At 44.1% G+C, this 24,764-nt stretch overlaps 1 protein-coding gene across 1 annotated transcript in view; it reads right to left on the reverse strand.

Annotated features, from left to right (window-relative positions):
* The window catches only part of SUGP2 (SURP and G patch domain containing 2), a 29,334-nt gene extending 14,034 nt beyond the window's left edge, over positions 1-15,300 (reverse strand). The window contains exons 1-3 of the mRNA XM_006876315.1: positions 15,180-15,300; positions 10,563-12,152; positions 5,375-5,495 (exon numbers count right to left, since the gene is read on the reverse strand). Coding sequence (XP_006876377.1) covers positions 5,375-5,495; positions 10,563-12,152; positions 15,180-15,300 — 1,832 coding nt within the window. The remainder of the gene's footprint in view (positions 1-5,374; positions 5,496-10,562; positions 12,153-15,179) is intronic.
* Between the last annotated feature and the right edge of the window lie 9,464 nt (positions 15,301-24,764).

Below are 24,764 nucleotides of genomic sequence, written 5' to 3' on the forward strand. Positions count from 1 at the left end.
GGTGCACAGATAGCAAGGGACTAATGAACAGATACCAAAAGGAAAGAATGTCCACACCTTTATCTCTGCAGTTTTGTCAGGCATCTGTGGCTGCTGTGATTCTTCCCCTACTTGGTCTCGCCCAAGATGGCGGCTCTGGGAGCAGTTGAGCATCTTGAATTAGATGGCAATGGGTTTCTTGCTTCTGCTACAAATTCCCCTAGCTGTAAGCCTTCTAACCTTCTAAATATTCCTTTATATGTGGTTCAGAGCTCTGGCACCATGTCCTGAGTCTGCTTGGTTCGGTATTCTGTGTTGTTGCTGACGAAGTTCCTTACGGCACTTCCACCCAATCCGCCATCTTGTTTGTTCTCTCCATATGCTATGTCTTGAAATGATTGAACATCAACTATTTCTTTTTGATACAGTGACTGTGCACTCCTCCCATCTTTTTTTTTTCAAAATGTTTTATTGTGAATTATGTGATAGGTTACTTGGGAGAACATTAATTTTACATTCATCCTATCATATGTCATTTCATTGCTACCTTCCATCTTCTTTTGATATTTTTTCTTCAGCTCCCTAAGCTTAAAAAGTGCTGAGTGTGGTCTTCCCTTTTGGTTTTCTACCTCCAGGTCTTTGCACATTTCATTATAATACTTGACTCTGTCTTGTCAAGTTGACCTTTGAAATTTTCGATTCAGCTTTTGTACCTCCTCATTTCTTCCATTTGCTTTAGCAGCTCTACACTGGAAAACAAGTTTCAGAGTCTTTTCTGACATCCATTTTGGTCTTTTCCTTCTTTATTGTCTTCTTAATGACCTTTTGCTTTCTTTCTATATGATGTCATCTGGCAACTCTTCTGGTCTTCGGTCTTTAGTGTCTAATGCATCAAATCCCTTCATGAGATTTCTAAACTCAGGTGAGATATGTTCAAGGTCATTATTTTGGCTCTCATGGACTTGTTTTAATTTTCTTCAGCTTCAGTCTGAACTTGCATATATGCAATTGATGGTTTATTCCATAGTCTGTCCCTGGCCTTGTTTTGGCTGATGATATAGAGCTTTCCCCCAATCCATCTCTTTTCACAGATGTAGTCAATTTGATTTCTGTGTATTCCATCTCTGAGGTCCATGTGCATAGTTATCTGAAGTCACTGGTCTTGCAAAATTCTATCATGCAACCTCCAGCATTGTTTCTATCATCAAATTCATATTTTCCAACTAATGATCCTTTCCAACCTTTGCGTTCCAATCACCAATAATTATCAATACATCTTGATTACATTTGATCAATTTCAGACTGAAGAAGTTGGAAGAATTCGTCAATTATATCATGATTGGCTTTACTGGTTGGTGTGCATTTGAATATTAATGGTATTAACTAGTATTCCTTGTTGTTGTTGTTGTTAGGTGCCATTGAGTCAGTATCGACTCATAGGGACCCTATGCACAATAGAAGGAAACACTGCCCGGTCCTGGGCAACCTCACAATCGTTGCCACTCTTGAGCCCATTGATGCTCCACTTTGCCAATCCATCTTGCTGGAGGTCTTCCTTTTTTTATCTGACCATTCACCTTACCAAACATGGTATCCTTCTTTCTCCAATGACTGGTCCCTCCTGACAATATGTCCAAAGTATGAGATGAAGTTTGTCCACCATGGCCTCCAAGGAGCACTCTGGCTGCACTTCTTCCAACAAAGATCTGTTGGTTCTTTTGGCAGCCCATGGTACTTTCAATATTCTCCAACACCAAAACTCAAAAACAGCAATTCTTCTACAGTTTTCCTTATTCACTGCCCTGTTTTCGCATGCATATGAGGTTACTGAAAATACCATGGCTTGAGTCAGGTGTACCTTAGTCTTCAAGTTGACATCTTTGCTCTTCAATACTTTGAAAAGGTCTTATGCAGCAGATCTGCCTAATGCATTATGTCGTCCGATTTCTTGACCGCTGCTTCCATTAATGTTTATGGTTGATCCAAGAAGAATTAAGGCCTTGAAAACTTCTATCTTTTCTTCGTTAATAAGAATGCTGTTGATTGGTCTAGTGGTGAGAATTTTTGTTGTTCTTTACATTGAGACATAATCCATACCAAAGGCTGTGGTCTATGAGCTTCACCAGTAAGTATTTTAAGTCCTCTTCACTTTCAGTAAGTAAGGTTGTATCATCTGCACATTGCAGGTTGTTAGTGAGTCTTCCTCCAATCCTGACGCCACGTTTTTCGTCATATAACCCAGCTTCGCTGATTATCTGCTCAGCATACAGGTTGAATACGTATGGTGAAAGAATACAACCCTGTCGCATACCTTTCTTAATTTTAAACCATTCAGTGTTCCCATGTTCTGTTCCTTGTAGGTTTATGGATATTATCCTATCACAGAAAGGCTCTATTTCCAAGACAAACCTTAATATGTTCTTTCTGATGATGAATGTGATGCCATTCTTCTTCAATTTGTCATTTCTGGCATAGTAAACAATGTGACTGTCAAGATTCAAAATAGTCAATGCTAGTCCATTTCAGCTCACTAATGTCCAGGATATCAATGTTTATGTGTTCCATTTTTTTATCACTTCTAATTTTCCTAGATTCCTACCTTCATATATTCCATGTTCTGATGATTAATGGATATTTACAGCTGTTTCTCTTCATTTTGAGTTGTGCCCCATCAGCAAATGATGGTCCTGAGAGCTGTACTCTATTTGCACCATCACAGTCGACTCTACTTTGAGGAGGCAGCTCTTCCTCAGTTGCAAACCCAAGGGGCTTACCTTCTGGCACTGTTATCAGTTAATATTTTGGTGTTGTTCGTCATGTTTAAATAATTTGGTGCTGACAGTATTCCACTGCTACTCATAAGGTTTACAGAGACTGAATATTCAGTAGTCTATCTCTCCTTCTTCCTAATCTTTGTCTGGAAGTTCAGACCTGTCCATCATGGGTGATCCTTCTAGTACTTAAAAATACCAGTGGCAAAGCTTCCAGAAATCACTGCAATACACAAGTCACCGCAGTACGACAAAATGACAAATGAGTGGTGGAATTAAGAAGATAGAGTGCCTCAAAACAAGTGACCAAAAAACAGAGCAGAAAATCTAACACCAGAAATAGAATTAGAGCTACTTGATCAGGAATATAAACTACTACTGAGGTACCTTCAACAAACTGAGAGAAAGATAGAAGGAAAAAATTCATAAAAATATAAACATACTGTGATGTTTGGCTAATCTTCCTTTGTTAATTAACAAGCATAAGTTACCAGCCTAGGCAAGTCTCTATAGGACATCTAGTTGTAGTTCCTCTTGCTTCACATCTTTTGTAGTAATGCTGCACTCATATGGGACCTGATATTCTTGTAACTAACTGTAGTTAGTATAGGCTGATGGTCGCAACCAGGACAACCCGGCCTGGGCATCATCTAGAGATATTTCTTGTCACAGCCAGGATGCGGGGCATTACTGACATCAGGGACAGGGATGCTGCTCAACATCCTCAAAGGATCGTTCATCCATCAAGGGAGAAGAGCAGAGTGCAGGACCCTATCCAGAAGAGAAGCAGCGATGCCAGAGATGAAGGCAGAGATGATGACGTGGAGGCTGGGGACTCTAGACTCAAGGAAGGAGAAGGGCTGTGTGCTGGCGGCCGGGGGGCAGGTTTGCAGGGTATGCCCTTTGGTTGTTTGAATGGTTATATATTCCTGAGTGCTTTGGTGTATATAAACAAACAAACAAAGGGACTGGAAGCAAATGCTGTTGAGTGATGATACATGGAGGGGATTGTAATCATTGCAATGAAATGAAATACGATAGGATGAATGTAAAGTTGATGCTCTGCCATGTAAACTATCACTCAATTCACAATAAAAACTTAAAAAATAAGGTGAGTAGGTCTGGAAGACTATGCAATCGTCTGTCTACAGAAAGGACAATTATGCGAAGTGAAAAACATAGGACACCAAATATAGAGCACACACTGTGGGGATAAAAAGGGTGAGAGGGAAAATGTCTCCAATGCTAATAACTGTGTTTAATTCTGAATGACACAGTGATTGTTATCTTTGCCTTAAAACTTCTGTTTTTACAAGGGGCACATGCCACATATAAAATTTTAAGTTAATGAACTACAAAACTTTCCACTTTTGGCACATTAGCTATTCATTGAAGCACTTTAAAACAGTGCACAATTGTGTAAAAAAATGCAATTTGGAAAATGTTGTACTATATGTATTTTTTACCAAAAAAAAAAATATATATATTTTTAATTGTATAAGTGAATTCCAAAAAGTCCAACAAGAGCAGAAGGGTTTAAATAAACTGATTAATCTATGTTATGGATGAAAATGCCACTATTTGATATAATGTTTACATAGGGGGGGGCTTCAAAAAGTTCATGGAAAAATTCCATTATCTTTAAATTCCATTTTTCCAAGAACTTTTTAAAGCCCCCTCATATGTAATGGGAGTGTGGAGGTGCCATATGATAAGCAGTGGACTATGAACCACAAGGTCAGCAGTTTGAGTCCATTAGCCACTCCTTGGAAGAAAGATGAGGCTTTCTGCTCTCTCAAAGATTTAAAGCCCCAGAAACCCTATACAGGGTTGCTCTGAGTTGGAACCGACTCAGAAGCACTTAATAGCAACGTATGTAATACAAACAAATTCCCAAGTTAATCTAGAAAAAGTAGTCTTAATCAAAATATTAAAATCAGAAAACTAAAACTCCCTACCATGAGCATAAAGAGCACAAACAAATATGTCAGTGAAAAGCAGGCACACAGGCAATTCCCCCTGCCCATTCTGCTTTTCTTTTCCCAGTAGTGGTGGTGGTGGTTATGTGCTGCGGAGTCTGTTCCAATTCATAAGTGACCCTGTACAGGGTTTCCAAGGCTGTAAATCTTTACAGGAGCAGACTGTCTCATCTTACCTCCACTAAACAGCTGGTAGTTTCGAAATGCTGACCCTGAGGTTCACAGCCCGATTTGTGATTTACCAAAGCTATCCTATGCCTAAAAAGAGGCAATAAGGCAAAAGGAGAGTATCATAGACACAGAACATCAGTAGTATGTCACTAACAATGATGGTGACACCCCAACCACGTAGCTGCTCTCACAGTTATAGCACACCTCGTTCCCAGATAGGCCTGGCCAGCCATATCCACCATCTCAAAGACCCAGCAGAGATGGGAGATTGGACCCAGGTATGTGTGATGTGCTCCTAGACCTATACCCTTCCCATAGTTGGGCAGATGTGTCAGAGCCGGGAGCCTGGCCTTATCTAAAGCGTAGCCCAAAGCTATGCTCTTCTAGCTGCACCACTCCAAGTGTCATATACTCTGCCTCTGCCCCCACCAGCTCTATGGGAGGGATATGTCATTGTCGCATGTGAAAACCTACCAGTAAGCAGGATCCTCCTTGAGTGCAGCTCTCTCTCTGGGAGACAGGCTGCCTTCCACAATGCGCATCACCAGCTTGTCAATGGTCTCCACCACCTTGCGGCCTGCTCGCTGGGGCACAGCTGGAACACAGAAACCATGTAGTAATGCCAAGACTTAAGTGTCCAAGATAGGACCAGTCAGCAGGTAGGAACCCTCTTCACAAGAGACTAGCACTGAAAAGGATGGCAGTATTTCCAATCTAGAAACCAAACACTCAAAACACTCTCCTAAAAGATCTAACAGCATAACCACAGGGATAGTCACAAACTTATAATGAAGATTCAGAGCACTTTCTAGTCCTGGTGTGGCACTGTGGGTTAATGTGCCAGTCTACAAAGCCAGTGGTTCAAGCTCACCAGCTGCTCCTTGGAAACCCTATACAGGGTCACTATGGGTCAGAACTGACTTGAGGGCACTTCACAACAACATATTTCTACATATATAGCTACAAGTAGCAGTTAATATTTTTCATTTACGATTTAACCTGAATGCCCACAATACAGTATTAATGGAAACACACAAAGATATAACCAAATACCAAACCAAAGCAAACTCACTGTAAATTCTGATTCATAGAGACCCTACAGGACAGAGCAGAATTGACCCCATAAGGTTTCCAATGCTATAATCTTTACAGAGCACACTGCCTCATCTTTCTCCCAAACTGCAGCTGGTGGTTCCAAATCAGCTTAATTACTGTGCCAACAGAGCTGCTCCTCAATGATAGAAAATGTATTTAAATATAAAGCTGTATCTAGACATAAAATGCATATGTGGGAAGTGACATACATAAATATGGACACAGATAAAAAAATAAAGATTTAGAAAGAAACACACCAGAATGATAATAGTAGGTTATCACTGAGGGGTAGATTTATCAGTGACTTCATATTCTTCGCAATTTAAAAAGATAGAACATGTGTTTTATAATCTGGAAAACAACACACACAGTGGTGGAATTATTTGGAAAAAGACAGGGAGAATGATTGCACATCTTGAAAAATACACAAAATGTACCTGTAGAAATTGTTATATTGGAGTATGTTTTGCTGTGTCCATTTGCAACAAAAAATAATCATTGAGATAAGACAAGGTGTATGATTTGTTGAATGTAAAGTTGATGGCTCTTGTCTATAAACCTTCCCTCAATTCACACAAAAAAATTTTAATTTACAAAAGAATTTCTAATTTTGAAGAAAGCCAATGTTCCCAAGGTAGGTGTTCACAGAAAAACATTGTGCTTTATGTATGAAAATAAAACATACTTTTAAAAGGTGTGTGGCATTGTAGGGTAAGCACTAGAATGGTAATCACAAGGTTGGTAATTCAAACCCACCAGTCACTCAGTGGGAGAAAGATGAGACTTTTTGTTCCCGTAAGATACCCAGTCTCAGAAACCCTGTATAGAGCCCATGAGTCAGAATCAACTCAATGACAGTGAGTTTAATTTACTTCAATGACTGTTCTACTTAAATGTCACCAGCAATGCAGAAACGCATCTGCAGCCCCAAACAATAATACTGAGTCTTAAAATATATGCTGGTTTAAACGTAGCACATACTTTGATTTCCCAACGACTCTAGAGAAATTACCAGAGTGGGAGCCATTTTCCCGAGTGTCCTATGATGGGTTCACAGATCTGTGTTGAGCTTGGGGTGAGGCTCGAGCTCACGCTGATTGTCAACATAAGCTTTCTACAAGGCATAGGCCAACCCTTAACTGTAATGTTTACTACCGTCAAATGCCATCAAGTCAGCTCTCCAACTTGATGGCATTTGAAGATCTTCCGAGGCTGCAAATCTCTGAGGGAGCAGAAAGCCTCATCTTTCTCCCATAAATTGTGTTAGTGCAAGCATTTTCCTAATGAAACTATATTTTTTAATCATATTTCTGTTGGTACTTATTTTATAGACCTTAGTTTTACATAATTTTACAAGAGAAGATGTGGCTCAAATTGAGGAGGCCTTTTGGCTTTCCAGTCACCCTTACGGAAGGAAGCCCTGTGAACAGAGTATGTGGGCCCAACAGTTCTCGGGAGTCATAGAAATAAAAATAAAAATGTTACAGGCCTGGGTGGCTCAGGATCAAGGTCTCAGGCGACACTAAAGTGAATTGGCATAACACAGTCTACAAACATAGCGTTCTACATTCTACTTTGGTCAGCAGTGATTGGGGTCTTAAACACTATTTGTCTCCCCCATCTGGAACAAAACAGTGAAGAAAATGGAAGATACATGAAAATAGTTAGTCCAATGTACTAATAATAGACCACGTGAACAGCCTCCACAACCCTGAGACCAGAACTAGATGGTGCGGTTAGACTACATTAGAAGGTCCTGGATAGAGTGGGAGAAAAATGTGGAACAAAACTCAGAATCATAAAAGAGCAGGCTTAATAGTCAGATAAAAGCTGGTACAACTCTTGAAACTATGGCCCCTAATCACCTTTCAGGTGTGGAACTAAACTTACCGTTGTGGCTCAATTTTCACCCAAATAAAAGGTTTATAAAGGGAACAATACCACCATGGAGCACCACTCCTTTTAACTATCAACTATTTGAAATCAACAGGGCAGCATTTACCCAAGGAAACGTTAAGAACGATTATGAAAGGAGGAATGTAAATGGGAAACCTAGGAAAGAAGATAAGTGAGGTTTCATTGTGAGGATCGCAATCAATGACATGAAACAAAATGTGAACGAATTGTTAAATGGAAAATTGATTTGCTCAGTAAACCTTCACCCAATTTACATTAAAAGTTACTTTAGTAATCTGTCCACATTTTAATAATGAATTAAAAAAAAATAGTTATGACCAAAGAATTTTATCAGAGCAAATAACCCCACCAAGATGGATCAGGAGCAGTGACCCTGACATTGATTGCTATCCAGTATAGGGCCCCTCTCTACCCCATTATTCTTTGCAGCCCCATGGATGGCTGCATGCTGTTGAGTTGGTTCTAACTCATAGTGACCTTGTACGTATAGGGTTTCCGAACAGCAACTGGTAGGTTTGAACCGACGACTTTGTGGCTCAAACTGACCTTGCAGTTGAGCACATTATCCTGCAGCACCATACTGGAATTCTCCTATGGGTAGTGTTGTTGCTGTTGTTAAGTGCCTTCGAGTAGTTCCGACCCATAGTGACCCTGTACAGGGTTTCCGAGGCTGTAAATCTTTACAGGAGTAGAAAGCCTCATCTTTCTCCCACGGAATGGCTGGTAGTTACAAACTGCTAACCTTAAGGTTCGCAGCCCAATTTGTAACCACTACGCTAGCTCCTTAGTAGGAGCCATCAAAATGTGCAGCTGGCTCCACCCAGAGTAGAACTTGATCTTGGCCTCTTGGCTTCACAGCCCTAGTAAAATAGTGCTGGAGTCTAATATAATTAAGTCACTGAAATGACAGAGCAAATGCTGCAGTATCACAGGACCATTTTCCACACCTGTCAGCACCTGGTCATCTGATTTTAAGGGTCATATCACAGTACTGCACAATATGGGGTTGACTCCAGGGTGGTGAGTAGTCCCTCCTGATACAACTTGCTTCAGCATTGTTGTCACCCTAACTCCAACCTCCACCACTTGGCGGTAGGGGGGGAACATGTGAGGAGGGACTCTACTGTCAGAATGAGCCTGTCCCATTTGGGCTGGGGGCACTGTGGGGGAAGCAGAGAAATGACAGAAAGGACAGGGACATGTTTCGTAGCAGCATCAGCCACATCTGACTGGGAGTCCCACTCCTTGAAGCAAGGCTGTTTTGACTCCCTCCTTCTACCCACACTAAGCCAGTGCTTTGTTGGTTCCTGGGTGTACCCACTCGAGGGTGAGTGGGGGTGGAAAGGTGCCTCCACCACCCAGGTCAGCAAACTGATGCCTGCATGGCCCTGTGCTAGCCTCAGATGCTCCAGGACAGTTAGGGCCTCTCATTCCCGCCAGTTCCAGGGCAGGTATGGCTGCTTACACAATTCTTCTCCTCAGAGGACTCCTCGGAAGAACGAATGACTGGGGTGTGTTCTTCCTCTAGTCAAACCTGCCCATTGGAATAGGGCTCTTAACCTTGGCTTCAGGAGGTTACAAACTGTAAGGAGAAATTGTAGATAAAACTGTGGACAAATACAGTGAGGTATGCACACCATAGAATGGCCTACCATTCAAGATCAAAAGAACAGCATTTACCTGAGGAGACAAAATTCAGAAGGGTTGTGAAAAGAGGAATGGAAGCATGAATCACAGGGAGGAAGTGAGGTAAGTGATGTTACATGGAGGGGATTGCAATCATTGAGATGAAACGAAGTGTATCATTTGTTGAACGATAAGACTGATGATGTGCTCTATGAACCTTCATTCAATAAAAAGTCAAAACCAAACACTGTGCAAATGTAAGTACACTTTTCCTGACAAAGGTTATTGCTAGAAATCAGACCCTCAAAGAGTGAATGTCTCAGGACTTCTGAAGGGACAGACTCCCAATACTTGTTTAAATTGGATGGCAGACACGTATGCAGGTAGTCCCTAACTTATGACAAGAGTTCTGTCCCAATATCTCTATTGTATGTCTATTCTGATGTAAGTCCAATGTCTCATTTCTTCCATTTTCATTATCTTTATAAATGTGGCCTGTCTTTGGGGGTTGGAAATGTTACATATAAATTTGCAGGTGTATTTTAACACTGCGTGGAGTCCTGATGTGGTGTTGTAAGATAAGCACTGGACTGCCAGCAGCAAGGTCAGTGGTTCAAACCCAACAGCTGCTCCTCGGAAACCCCATATAGGGTTGCTGTGAATTGGAATAGACTCGACGATACGGAACAAAGCGTACTTACTACTGATTGTTGTTGTTAAGTGCCATCGAGTCAGTTCCAACTCATAGCAACCCTGTATAAGGTTTCCAAGGAGCAGCTGGTGGGTTTGAACTGCCAACCTTGTGATTTGTAGTCCAGTGCTAATCCTACAGCACCACACCAAAAGTAAGATGTCACTGGGAACTAACTATACTGACCCAAGTGAGTTACCTACTAAAATCCTGACTTGTTTTCAGGTGCTTACAGAGTTTCTCACCTGGGTAAAATTCTTAAGGGAGTAAGAGACACGTCCGAAAAAACAGAAAAACAAACAAGCCACAACAAATAGACCTTTCCTTCCTTACCATCACTCAGGTCACTTGGGGCCTTGGTCTGAATGCCAGGTTTGATGGAAGTTGTCTTCTCCTCTTCTTGCATTGGTTCAGGTACAACCTTCCTAATCTGGAGTGGGTACCCACTGGTAATCAGCCAGGCCTTCAGATGGTCTATATACTCTCTTCCAAACAAAGTGGAGTCCTCAAAGTTTGGAAAAGCAGCAGGAGAGGGAGCTATATCTTGGAGGCCAACGGCTTCTAAGATTTTCTCCTGCCGGAAAGAAGAGGCCAAGGAAAACGTCTGTCCCAGAAGGGCCAAGGATTTGCGGCAGAGAGAGTTGGTGGTCTCCAGGGCAATGGCCAAGTCCAGGGGGTTGCTTAGAGTCTTCATCTTGACACTGAGCTCATAGGCATTGCAGGCCATGAGCAGAGGGGTGACACTTTTCAGAAGCCGGTCTTGGAGCCTCATGATGTATTTGTCAAAGGGCTTTATGACTTCAAAAAAACAATTTTTGGTTTTCACAGCACCTTTGTCTAAAAGCAGGTTTAAAAGCTCATTATCAACTCTGGGCGTTTTCAAAGCAGAGTGCTTTAAAAATTTGATAGTAAAAAAGCAAAAATCTCTGTGCTCTGGTTTTAAGGAGCATTTGAATGAGGCAAGCATTTTAGCACAGGTTTCAGTTTCAAGCTCAAAGAGAGTCTGAAAAAGTTGAGAAAATTTAACATCATCTTTTATGGTGTGGAATCCTGCCCATTTGATGATTTCTACCCCAAACCTTGAAAAGACATCTGACTTATCTACAATGTCAAAGTTCATCTTTCTTCTGGGGAGCCGGACGTTCTTCAAATCCAACCCCAAGGGGATCTTCTGCACAGAAAACTGGATATCTTCTGTCCCTGGGTTGGTTCCAAGGGTTACATCAGAACTCAGGGCAGTTTTCTGCATCTGATTAGTTGCCTGAGTTTTGGAAGTAATAAGATTTAAAGCAGGTGTTTTCTTCGTGCTCACATTTCTTAGTGTGACAAGTTTCCCCACATCCCCTTTGGCCTTAAGTAAGGCCTGAGTCTCCCCCTTCCCTAAGAGAGCACTTTCCTGGTCAATAATACTGAGACCACGGCCTCTGCCCTGTGCCTGGCCACTGCCCCGGCGCACAGAGTCTGCTTCACCTGGACGATCCAAATCATAATCTTGACTCTCCTTTTCCAAATACTCCTTATCAATAAGCCTAGAGGCGCCAAAGTCCCCTAGTATTGAAGGGCCAAAAGTATACTCCTGTGACCAAGAGGATTCTTGAGAAACTGGATGGCCAAAGTCTTGTTCCCAAGAGCCACGGAGCGCAAGCTTCCAGTCCTGAGATTGGAAATGCCCCAATTTCCGGTGGCCAAAGACCTGGTCACGAGAGTCAGGGTGAGAAAAGTCCATGTCTTTGTGAAAGAAAGTATCGTCACTCACAGACGGGGTGCTGGATCTAAAGGAAGGACCTGGAAATACATCTCCTCTCAGGCCTTCTCTACCAGTGTCCCGAGAATGGGCTACCGACCTGCTGAGTGAGTACCTAGCCTCGCTGTGAATGTCGTCATACATCTCTGCTCTGGGTCGTGGGACAGCTCTCAAAAGATCTGAAACACACAAGTCAAAGAGAAACACACACGACACTCAGATGGAGGCTCTACATGTGGACCACCAGGCAACAGTACTCCGAGGTTACAGTGTTTTTTACAAACTTACTTTTTTTTAATCATCAACATATGCTTGCTTTGCTTAAAAACCTGGATTTGTCACTTAGGAAAGCAGAAGACTAGAAGCACTGAGCCTGTCTTGCCTCTAGCCACAGCCTCTAACCTCCTCATACCTTCAGACCCCCTTCCTTGTCCTGAAGGAACATAGGGTGACAAACCCTTTTAGACTCAGGGAATGAATGATGTTTAGTCCTGTTACCTAGACATCTTTTACTATGATTGGAAGGTTTATTTTTGCTTCTGTCTCAAGTTCAATGGTAACCATCTGTCCTCGTTTCTTTGCAGGAAACATGCCTGACCAGTCTGCAGTGAGGCCATGCCATAGCTGACCCCTCACCCCTATCTAACTCAGGGTGGCAGACATCTTGCCTAGAAAGGTTTGCAGGGCCCATTAGTCCTCTCTCCAGAACTGAGCAACAAGGCTGTAGCAAGGTATGGAGAAGGCAAAAGCTAAGAAGCTCCATCCAAGGGAGCCATGGTAAAAAGGGAACAGTATGTGCTTCCTGTCCTCCGTGCAGAAAGAGAACACTGGAATGCAAATCTGCCATTTGTTGATCCATAAGAGAAGCCAGGAGCTCACATGAACTGTGGTGTGTGGGAACCAAGGGCGATTTACCACTGAATACTTTTTAACTGGCTGTTCAACCAGAATCTATTACTTACTTAAAAAAAAATAAACTGAATGAAAAATAAAGGGAGAGAGAGATGTTGTGAGGTCATGCTGAACCAGAGAGGCCACAGAAGCCAGAGCCCGGCTTCCCTGTCACCACTCTTTACTAAGCATGAACTTTATGCACTGCTCTCAGCATGCAATTACACCAGGGAGACCACATAGTGAACCCTGTTCTCCTGGGACTGTTTGGTAGTGGAGGCCAAACAATGACCACAAATATATCAGGAGTGAGTGCCAGGGATGAGCAGGCAGGCCAGCAAGCAAAGAGGGGATAAGGAGAGGTGAGGTGGGACAGACAAGGGAAAGGAAAAATGATAATTGTGGGGGCAGTTGACAAGCACCACCTTTGTACAGTGCAGAGCTGCTCAGGGATAGCTGCTCTGCCAATGTGTGAACAGCAGTTTCAGGGAATGGGGTGCTAGGCTGCATAGCTATAGGTAGCCTGCAGGCAGCAAGCTTTCAAGTGGGACATAGAGCAAATGAGGAGCCAAGAGTAGGTAGAAGGTTCCCAAGTTGTGCTATTACCTGGCACCCTGACTTGTGAAGGTCCCCAGATGATTCTAACATGTGGGAATAAAGCCAAAGAACTGTGATGGGAGAAGACATCCCAATGGACCCTGTAGTTCACTCCAAATGAGACAGAAGGTCCCTGTAGGGTTCTGAAGAGAAGAGATAGCAGGGGCAAAGTGAACGCAAAAGTCCATGTGGAGACCACCGTGACAAGTAGTCACCCAGGCAGTGACTACTAGGACTGGGCATGGTTTGGGTGGTACCATTACAGGGAATAGTGGCTGGGTTTGGCACAAGATTTGACAAATTCCCTGGTTTACAAGGAAGCAGAGAAGTTCAGTTCTGTGGGTAGAGATGGTTCCAGAACAACCCAGTCTTATCTGGATTTCTAGTTCTTCTCTCCACTCAAATTTTTCTAGAGATTGCTGTGTTTTTGGCATTTGATTCTCTAAATGATGAAAAACCAAGATCTAAATATTCATAAACTATATATTAATCTAGAATTATATTTCTAAACACGGAAAAATGCGCACAAAAAAAATCAAGGACAATTACCTATAAGGGGTTAAAGGGACATAGTTAAGAGGCCTTTTACACTTCCTTCCTAATTAATTGTACAAGTTTCTTATAATGATAATGTTTTTGTTCATTGCTCACGTAACATCTGAAATTTCAGAATCTAAAAACAATCTCTGAGTCTGTTTCCCCAGGTTCAAAGTGAATAGGGACTGTTCTCTCAGTGCCAGGCACTCGCTCACTCACCCAACACTCCTCTCTTCTCCAGCCAAGAGCTGGGTCAACTCATGCAGCCTGTGGAGCTACCCTACCCCAGGCCATCAGCTGAGGAATACACACACTGTACTAGGAGATGCAATTCAGCCAGGAAACTTGGGGAGGCTTCTAGGGAGAGGCAGGTCTGAACCAGGTCTCGTGTCTGAGGGTTTAACCAGGTGAAGCAGGGAGCTCTGGCATGTGAAATATGGGGCAGAAAACAGAATTCAAGGGTCTTGTGCCTGATGAAGAGCTTCGGTGCTGTCCTGCTAAGGGATGTGTGGGTACTGTTTGACTTTGCTGGCACATTATGCCAAGGTTTCCAGGGACCATTTTCAGGCAGGGTCTGCTCAGCAGCTCTGCTTGATTTGAACCACAGAACACACTAGTTACCTGACTGTTCCTGTGCTATCTGAGGATCTAACCCTGCCACAGAGAGCCCCACTTCACTGACAGTGAAACTGACATATAGCTCTGTGGGACAGTAAGTGGAGGGGAGATGTGAGGAGAAACAAGACCTGGGCAGAACTGGAAGTGGGGCAGTGACAGTGGGTCAGATTGATTCTAGGACTCATCTTAAGGTGGGGGAAGGAGGCCCACCTTGGATCTGGCCTTCCCTAGGCAAGAAACCTGACCTTCCCGTGCCTCAGTTTCCCCATCTGTAAAATGGGCGCCAGGCCGCCGTTACCGCCCCACCCCTTCCGGTGACTGCCGCCCCGGGCCCCGCAGAATGAATGAACCAGATAGCTATGAATGAATCAGTTCTCCAGAAACTCCATATAATAACAATATCTCTGTCTGCACAGTGATTTAACAGGTAGGCCCAGAGAAAACTGTATCTCTCTTTAACAAACAGGAAAAGTAATGACCAGCGGGGAATCATAGTTTGCCCAAGGCACTGAATTCCTCTTGCATGGATCCAGATGTCTTCCTCAAAACACACTTTAATTTACCTTGAGCTTTAAACTGAAGAGTTTCACCTACAGCCTCAGCACTGGGGTCCAAATGATATCGCTTAGCTTTTTCTTGGAAGACAGCATCAATAGTCTCCTGCACAATCCGCCTTGCTGCCATACTTCTGTGACCTGTAGTGTGGGGTGGGGGAAAGGCACTGAGAATGACCACAAATGCTTACCTCAGAGACAAGGCAATAATGCAGCAAGATAATTCAGGAGGACAGGCTGGACTCTTCTAGAGAGTGCCTCGGCCCTCAGGAAACCCTCAGGTGTGAGCCATTTGAGGAGCAGAAAGTGATCTTGGACAAATGATTTTCTTCTCTGAGCTCATTTCTTCAGTCCATTAAGAGAGGTCCTGTGAGAAGAGCGGGACATATAGTGGAAAGCGTGGGAATGTAACTCAGCAAAGACATCCTGGTTATATTACCACATCAAAATGGTCCAAGAGGAAAAAAAAAAAGAAGGTCCAAGAGCTGACCTCCCACCACCTCTCCATGAGTGGAAGAACCCTGGATTAGTGACAATTAGGACAGCCAGTGTCTACCCTGGCTCATTCCCTGACCAGGCCTTTCTTCGACAAATGCACGGTTGTTATTGTGAAGTGCCGTCAATTTGATTCTGACCCACAGCAACCCTGTATAGGGTTTCTGAGACTATAAATCTTCACGGGAGGAGAAAGCCTCATCTTTCTCCAGCCCAGCAGCTGGTAGATTCCAACTGCTGAATTTACTTAAGTTGTTAAGCGTCATCAAGTTGGTTCCAACTCATAGCGACCCTGTATAGGGTTTCCCAGGACCAGCTGATAGGTCTTAACCACAAACCTTGTGGTTCAAACTGACCTTGCAGTCCAGTGCTTATCCTACAGCACCACACCAGGCTGATCTTACTAGGTGGATTCAAATGTCCAATCTTTTCGGTAGTGGTCAAGCACTTGCTCCACTCAGGTCCCTCAGCCTGCACAAAATGACATTTTATGTACATGTAAGAATCACGTTGGTTTGAAGTTTGAACCACAGGGTGCACAGTGGAAGCTCACCAAGCCGCTCCTCAGAAACCCTATACAGGAGTCACCGTTGAGTCAGAACCAACTTGAGTGCACTTAACAATACAAATCACCTGGGTACCTTATTAAACTATAGATTCGGATTCACTGTATCTGGGGTGAAAAAGCAAATTCTAAGCAGGGGATGTCCGACTGGAACAAACCGGTTTGAAGCCCTGGTTTGCACTGCCAAACTTTCCCCTAGCTGTAGAGCACCAATTGTACCACCAGATTTCCTTTCAGAAAGATCACAGCCTAGAAAATCCAGGGTGCTCGGTTTTGCGTAGGGCCACCCGAGTCAGAATTGACTCAAGGGCAACAGGTTCAGGTTGTTTTTTCTTTTTGTAAGAAACCCACCCACCGTCAGGCCGCAGGAACAGAGCCTGGTGACCAAAAAGCCACTCAAGACCGAAGTGGCTGCGTGCGTCCTTAAACCGCTAGATACTGCCTTTTTAACCTCATAACCATGACCTCGGGTCTCCTCCTCCTCGACCCTTTCCCCGGAGCCCACCATGCTCTCTGTTAGCCAAGGGTAGAACCTCCGAGGCAGAGAGCCTGAATTCAAATCTTGGATCTGGCCTTCCCTAGGCAAGAAACCTGACCTTCCCGTGCCTCAGTTTCCCCATCTGTAAAATGGGCGCCAGGCCGCCGTTACCGCCCCACCCCTTACGGCGACTGCCGCCCCGGGCCCCGCAGAATGAATGAACCAGATAGCTAACAAAGCACCCCAGGAGTGGCCGGCCGTCTCCGCCCTCCGAAGGCCCAAAAAGGGAGCGCCAGGCCCGGAAGGCCGCAGCCGCTACCCGGCCCAGACGCGGCCGCCGCCAGCCCAAGGGTCGACGCCGCGGTGCCACCGCGGGTACCAGGCTCAGGGGCCGAGTCGCCCGCCCCACGTCCACCCGAGGACGACACTGCCCCGGGCCTCACCCCGAGCCCACCGCGCGCGGAGCCGACCTAACTACCGCCGCCTCAGACCCTTCACTCTGTCGCCGTCGCCGCCGCCGTGAGGCGGAGACATGCAAATGAGTCAACGGTCTCCGCAGCGCCAAGACGCGCAGGCGCAAGTTGCCTCTGGGTCCCTACTGCGCATGCACAGGTCGCCGGCGGGTCTGCCGCGCAGTCGCAAACCGACGCCTGGCAATGTCGCGCAGGCGCGCTGCCCCTTATTTGGGCGAAATTTTTCGTAGCCGGGGGGGAAACGACCCTGGAAAAGTAACCTGAAAAAGGCAGCAAAGATTCCCTCCGACGTACATCAGACGGCCTTCTTGGCTTTACCTGAGCTTGTAGTTGCTCTCTATCAACCCGAGAGCGGTGCGCGGGCCTGAAGAGAGAGCGCAAGGTGGTCCAGCGCGCCTGCGCGTGTACGGCGGCTGATAGGGGCCAGGCTTCGCCGTGACTGCTGCTAGTACGCCCGTTCCCCACGTGGACGTAGAGAGCCGGTGAGGCGCTAAGGGCCCTTTGCGCGCAGGGACTTGGGCGCCGCGGGGTCGAGCTTTAGCTCACGCAAGCCGTGGAGATTTGATTTTGGGGAATGAAAGCATGTTACAGAAACCGCCGGGGACAAAATTCCCCAGTTCGTTGTCTTCGCTTTCTTTTTATTTATTCAGTACCCGTGTATTGCGTGTCTGGCCTCTCCTAGGAACGGGGTAGAAAGGGAGGGGACGGTGGGTAGCAAAACGGATTGTGATTCCAACTGTCATGGAGGCTAAATTGCATTGGGGGAAGGAGATAGACAGTGCAAGCAAATACATGTACAATGTCTCACTAGGAAGAGGTCTTGTGAACCGCCGTGGAATGGGCCCGGATTCTTGACAACCCCGGAGTCTGGGTTTTGTTTGGAGAGTTGGGAGCCATAGAAGGGTGTGTGTTGGGTTTGTGTGAGTTTGAGGTTCCCTCTGGCTGCTGTTTGGAGAACAGAAGCAGGACGTCGCAGGGAGTAGGTGGGGTAGAGGTGAAGCCCTTGAGAACGAGGTAGGTGCCAGGATCGGGGGTGGGGAGAGCATGAGATGGGACCGTTTTCTTTCTTTTTATCTTTTGTTGTTGTTGTTAAAATATCCCCAGCAGAACGTTACACGTGCAATTCATTGTGGTTGGTTACCAGGCCTAATGCTGTGCAACAGTTAGCCTTCCACTTGCTCCTCTAACCTTTCAAGATGCTGTCAGTTTGAGCCCATGTGGGAATCAACTCAACAGTACTTAACAACAACAACGTCAGATCTTAAAAGAACTCAGTGCTCAAAGCACAATTTTATTTGTTTGTTTGGTTTCAGGAGCCCTGGTAGTGCAGTGGTTAAGTGTTCAGCTTCTAATGGAAAGGTCAGCGATGTGAACCCATCAGCCTGTGTGAAGTAGAAAGATGTGACTGTCTGCTTCTGTCAATATTTACAGCCCTGGAAACCCTCCCTATGAGGCAGTTGTACTCTGTTCTGTTATACTGTTGGAAATGACTTGGCAATGGATTTGGTTGGTTGGTTGGTTTTGATATTCACGTTGGAAATTCCACCCTATGGGACAGTTCTATTCTGGTTTATGAGGTCACTGTGAGTCAGAATTGGATTTGGTCTGTGTTGTCTTGTGTGTGTTTTTTTTCTGAACCTTGCTCTTTTTTTATTTTTATTTTTAAAAAATATTGTGAATTATGTGACAGTTTACATGGGAGAACATTAGTTTTACATTCATCCTGTCGTATATCGTTTCATTGCTATGGTTACAATCCCCTCCATGCATCATCAACCAACCAAAGGGTATACACTACAAGCCTGCCCCTTGGTCTTCAGCACACATCCCCTCTCCCTCTCTGTCTAAAGTCCCCAGCTGCTCCATCTCTCTACGTCATCGTCTCAGCCTCCATCTCAAGCATCATTGCTTCTCTGGGTAGGCATCGTCTCTGCTTCCATCTCAGGCATCACCGCTCTTCTCCCTTGATGGTCCCAGGGACCTCCGTTCCTAGACTGCAAAGTTAATCACTCCCCTCCTTGCTACAAAACATCTACCTTTACATTTACATCCCTCACAATTAGTCTTAATAACAATTATTCACTAATGTATCGCAAGAGACCTATCCCCATTTCCTTTCATCCACCCCACCTACACAGATTGGATACAACTCACTGGAGATTCTACCTTCCTCCACGCCCTCTGGATCTAGGTTCCCTCTTGAAAGCTTGTAAGCCAGTCACTTCTTGCCTTTCTAGCCCCCCCATTTTGGGTAGCCAATGTCCAAGTTGCCCATTCTTGTCTACTCTGTGTATGGAGCAGGTGGGAATGATCCTTGCTGTGAAAATTGATTCCCTCTTTTGAGCTACTGCATCCATAGGTGGAGGTCAAGTTCATCAAATTGTATCAGATTACTCTTTTTTTTTTTTCCTCTTCTTTCTACTTTTGGTTGAGCTCTGATCATCCAGTCATTGAAGCTAGGTCAAGTGGGTATTACCTGCAAGTGTGGGTGTTCTTGTGCATATGCCCTTTCTTCTTATAAGCTGGACGCTTCACAATCCACTCTAAGCCTCTGTGGCCATGTCACTGACTGGGCCTTACGCATCCTCAGGTCTTGCCACACTGCTGGCCCACCAGGTCTCCATCCAGGTTCACAGGAGTCTATTGAACGTTGTAGGGCTTAGCTCACCACTTCATTGCTGTTTTTCCCTCACTTCCCCTTATTGGTGTGTTGTCTGGTTTAAAGAAAACTTCAAGGGATGTTTTTGGCTTAAGATTTAAAGGGGGGCCTGCTAACCCAAGCGCAGCCCAACTGCGTCAGGGGGGTTGGAAATGCTATTTCCTAATTTCCTGGCCTGGACTGTCCCTCAGGTGGTTCCAAATGACCATCCCCAGGCTCTTATCTCTTGAGTGAGGCCCATATCTGCCTTGTCCCCCACTCCCATTGTACTCAGTCCCGTGCTGAATCTGAGGACCCCCTGAAGACTCAGTTCAGGTGGTCAGAGCTAGGTGACAGTGGTCCCCAGCTCTGAGTTTAGGACTGGGTATAGAAATGATCACAGATTGGGAGATTCAGAAGAGGGTTTGGAACAAGGGATGTCATTGCTGACATTAGTTGGATTTTGGTTGGAGAGCAAAGAATACCAGAAAGATGTTTGTCGTTATCCGTAAGTGCCTTTGAGTCATTCCAACTCAGAGAGACCCTGTATAGGGTTTCTGAGGAACAGCTATTGAATTTGAACCCCCCGACCTTGCGGTTCAAACTGACCTCGTGGTCCAGTGTGTTATCCCACAGCACCATACCAGGACTCCAGAAAGATATTTACTTGTGTTTTATTGATTCTGCAGAGGCATGCAACTGTGTGAATCATAACAAATTATGGATAACATTGAGAAAATGGGAATTCTAGAACACTTGATTGTGCACATACAGAACGTGTGCATAGACCAAGAGACAATCGTTAGAATGGAACAAGGAGATACTGTGTGGTTTAAAATCAGAAACTGAGATTGTATTTAGTCAATGCTGAGCAAATAATCCAAGAAACTGGGTTATATGAAGAAGAACATGGCATCAGGATTGGAGGAAGGTTTGTAAATAACATGATATGCAGATAACACAGCTTTGCTTCCTGAAAGCAAAGAGAACTTGTAGCACTTAACTGATGAAGATAAAAGACTACCACCTTCAATATGTATTCCACCGCTACATAAAGAAAACAAAAATCCTCTTGACTGGGCCAATAAGCAACGTCTCAATATACAGAGAAAAAATTGAAGTCAAAGATTTCTTTTTACTTGGGTCCACAATCAACACCAATGGAAAAGAGTAGTCAGGGAGTCAAATGACATATTACATTGGGTAAATTTATAAAAGACTACTTTTTTAAGAATTAAAAAGCAAAGATGACATTTGTTCGTTTTTCTGACCATGGTATTTTCAATCGTCTCATGTGCATGCAAAAGCTGAATAATGAATAAGGGAGACCAGAGAAGAATCGATGCCTTTGAATTATGGTGTTGGCAAAGAATATGAAGTATACCATTGCTGTTGTTAAGTGCTGTCAAGTCGATTCTGACCCATAGCGACCCTGTATAGCGTTTCCAAGGAGCAGCTGGTGAGCTTGAACTGCCAACCTTGCCGTTCAAACGACTTTGCAGACAGTCTGATGCACTAACCCACAATGCCACACCAGGATTGCCAGAAAAACGAACAAATCTGTGTTGAAAGAAGTGCAGCCTGAATAGTTCTTAGAAGTAAGGATGGCAAATACTGTCTCACATACTTTGGACGTGTTGTCAGGAAGGACCAGTCTCTGAGAAGGACATGCTTGGTAAAGTGGAAGGTTGGCGAAAAAGAGAAAGACCCTCAAGGGGGTGGGATTGACATAGTGGCAGCAACAGTGGGCTGAAGCTTAACAGTAATTGTGAGGATGGTACTGATTAATTCTGTTGTGCATAAGGTCCCTATGAGTCAGAACAGACTTGATAGCACGTAAGGTGTGCCTAACCCAAGTCATGGTATTTTCAGTAGCCTCACATGCATGTGAAAGTTAGACAATGAATAAGGAAGATCATAGAATTGATGCGTTTGAGTTATGGTGTTGGATGAGGATATTAAAAGCACCATGGGCTGCCAAAAGAACAAACAAACCTGTATTGGAAGAAGTACAGTCAGAGTGCTCCTTAGAAGCCAGGATGACCAGACTTCATCTCTCATACTTTGGACATGTTATCAGGAGTGACCAGTCCCTGGAGAAGGACATCATGCTTGGTAAAGTGGACGGTCAGCAAAAAAAAAGAACCTCCCCCCCAATGAGCTGGATTGGTACAGTGGTAGCAGCAGTGGGCTCATGCATAGTAATGACTGTGAAGTTGGCACAGACCAGGTAGTGTTTCCTTCGGTGGGGAAAAAGGCAGCTCTGAGTTAATACCCACTCAATGGCACCTAACAACAACAACCACCACCACCCAGTCGTTAAGGATCCCTGGTGGTGCCGAGGATTAGACATTGGGTTGCTAATTGAAAGGTTGGAAGCTCAAACTCACCGGCTACTCCACAGGAGAAAGACGAGGCGGTCTGCTTCCATAAAGACTTGTAGCCTCAGAAAGCAGTTCTACGAAGTCCTGCAGGGAGTAGGACCCAGTTAATGTGGTGGGAGTTACAAAGACTATCGCAAGAAGGACCTTATTAATTCCCTGCGCTGCAACTGTTTTTGGTGGTTTTTGATAAACTAATATTATTCAATTGTGCTATAATTCACAGACCATAACACCGACCCATTTAAAGTATACACGTCACTGGTATTTAATCCATTCATGATGGTGTTCGGTAATCACCTCTATGTAAGTTCTTAACGTTTTCATCCCCTGCCAAAGGAAGCCCTGTGCTCCTTAGCAGTCACTGTCTGTCCCTCTCCTTCAGCTCCTACTGGTACGTGCTGTCGAGTCAATTCTGACTCCTACCGATTCTGTATAGGGTTCCCAAGGAGCAGCAACCACTAATTCCCTTTCCAGCTCATGAATTTACCTGTTATAGTTCATATTAATGGAAATCATACAATATGTGTGGCCTTTTATGTCTGCCTTCTCTCATTCAGCATGATGTTTTTGAGGTTCATTCACGTTGGGGGATGTATCAAGACTTCATTCCTTTTCATTGCTGAGTAATATTCCATTGTTTGGATGGATCATAATAGATTTATTAATCATCAGTTGGTAGACACCGGTTGTTTCCACCTTTTAGCTATTGTGAACAGCTCTGTGACTACATTTGTGTGCTTTCATTTCTCTTGAGTATATACTCAGGTCTGGAATTGCTATTGTGGAAATTTTTAAGCATGCAGAATCTGAGAACACCATAATGAATCCTACCTACCATCACTCAGCTTCAACAATGACCTGTTGTGGTCCCTTTCGTCCTTTTCCCCTTCCTTAGTCCCCCTCCTTCCCGACATTGGAGCTTTTTGTATCATGTCCCAGTCACTATTGCTTTCCCTGTAAATGCTGTAAGTCTCTCAAAGACAAGAACTCTCGTTTTACTTCATAACCACAATGCCACATTGCACCTATCTGTTGACGGACTCAAGTTGTTGCCTTGTATGTGTACAGCAGGTGTTTTTGTTTTCTTATAAAATATTAGGTGCTGTAGTGTCGGTTCCAACTCATAGTGGCCCCGTGCACAACAGAATGAAACGCTGTACCATCTTCACAATTGTTGTTAACGCTTAAAGCCACTGCCATCGTATCGGTCCATCTCATTGGGGGTCTTCTTTTTTGCTGACCTTCCACTTTTCCAATCATGATGGCCTTTCTCCAGGGATTGGTCCCTCTGGATAATATGTCCAAAGTACAAGAGGCTAAATCTTCTAAGGAGCATTCTGGCTGTACTTCTTCTAAAAGATTTGTTTGTTCTTCTGGCAGTCCATGGCACTTTGAATATTCTCCTACATCATCATTCAAACACATCAATTCTTCTACAATTTTACTCATTGTCCAACTTTCCACATGCCTATGAGGCTATTGAAAATACCAAGGCTCACATTAGTCCTCAAATTGGTATCTTTGCTTTCTAACACTTGAAAGAGGTCCTATGCAGCTGATCTGCCTAATGTAATATATCATTTGATTTCTTGACTGCTACTTCCAAGATTGTTGATTGTGAACCAAAACAAAATGAAGTCTTTGATCACTTCAAAGACTTCTTTATTTTGATGTGATTTATTTGTTGAGTTGTGAGGATTTTTTTTCTGAAGTCTGTGGTCTTTGCTCTTCATCTGTATGTTAAGTCCTCTTCACTTTCAGCAAACAAGGTTATATCGCAGGTCATTAGTAGGTCTTTTCCCAATCCTGATGCCACATTCTTCTTCATATAATCCAGTTTCTCAGATTATTTGTTTGTTTTGCATACAGATTGAATAAGTGTAAAAGCATACAACCCTGGTGCTCACCTTTCCCAATTTAAAACCATTCTGAATCCCCTTTTCTGTTCTAACAACTGCCTTTTGATCTCAGAACAGGTTCTTCATGAGCACAATGAAGTATTCTGGAATACCCATTCTTTGCAATGTTATCCATAGTTGTTCATGATCCACGTAGTCGATAGCCCTTGCATAGTCAGTCAAGCACAAGTAAACATCTTTCTGGTATGCACTGTTTTTAGCCAAGTTCCATCTGACATCAGCAATGATATCCCTAGTAGCACTCCCTCTTTTGAATCTGGCTTGAGTTTCTGTCAGTTCTCAGCCAATATACCATCGTAACCGTTTTCAAATTATTTTCAGTCATTAGTGTCTAATACATCAAATCTTGAGATAGTCTCCAAATTCAGGTAGCCTATAGTCAAAGGACTCCTGGTATGATACTGTAGTATCAGTACTGAACTGTGAACCACAGGGTTGGCCGCTCAAACCCACCAACTGCTCTTTGGAAACCCTATACTGGGTCACTTTGAGTCAGAACTGACTCAACAACACTTAACAACAACAATATAGTCACAGTCATATTTTGGCTCTCATGAAGTTGTTTTTATTTTCTTTAGCCTGAAGTTGCTATGAGCAGTTCATGGTCTGTTCTACAGTCTGCCCCTGGCCTGGTTTTGGCTG

This window comes from Chrysochloris asiatica, unplaced genomic scaffold, assembly GCF_000296735.1.
Source record: "Chrysochloris asiatica unplaced genomic scaffold, ChrAsi1.0 scaffold00374, whole genome shotgun sequence".
Taxonomy (NCBI): Eukaryota; Metazoa; Chordata; class Mammalia; order Afrosoricida; family Chrysochloridae; genus Chrysochloris; species Chrysochloris asiatica.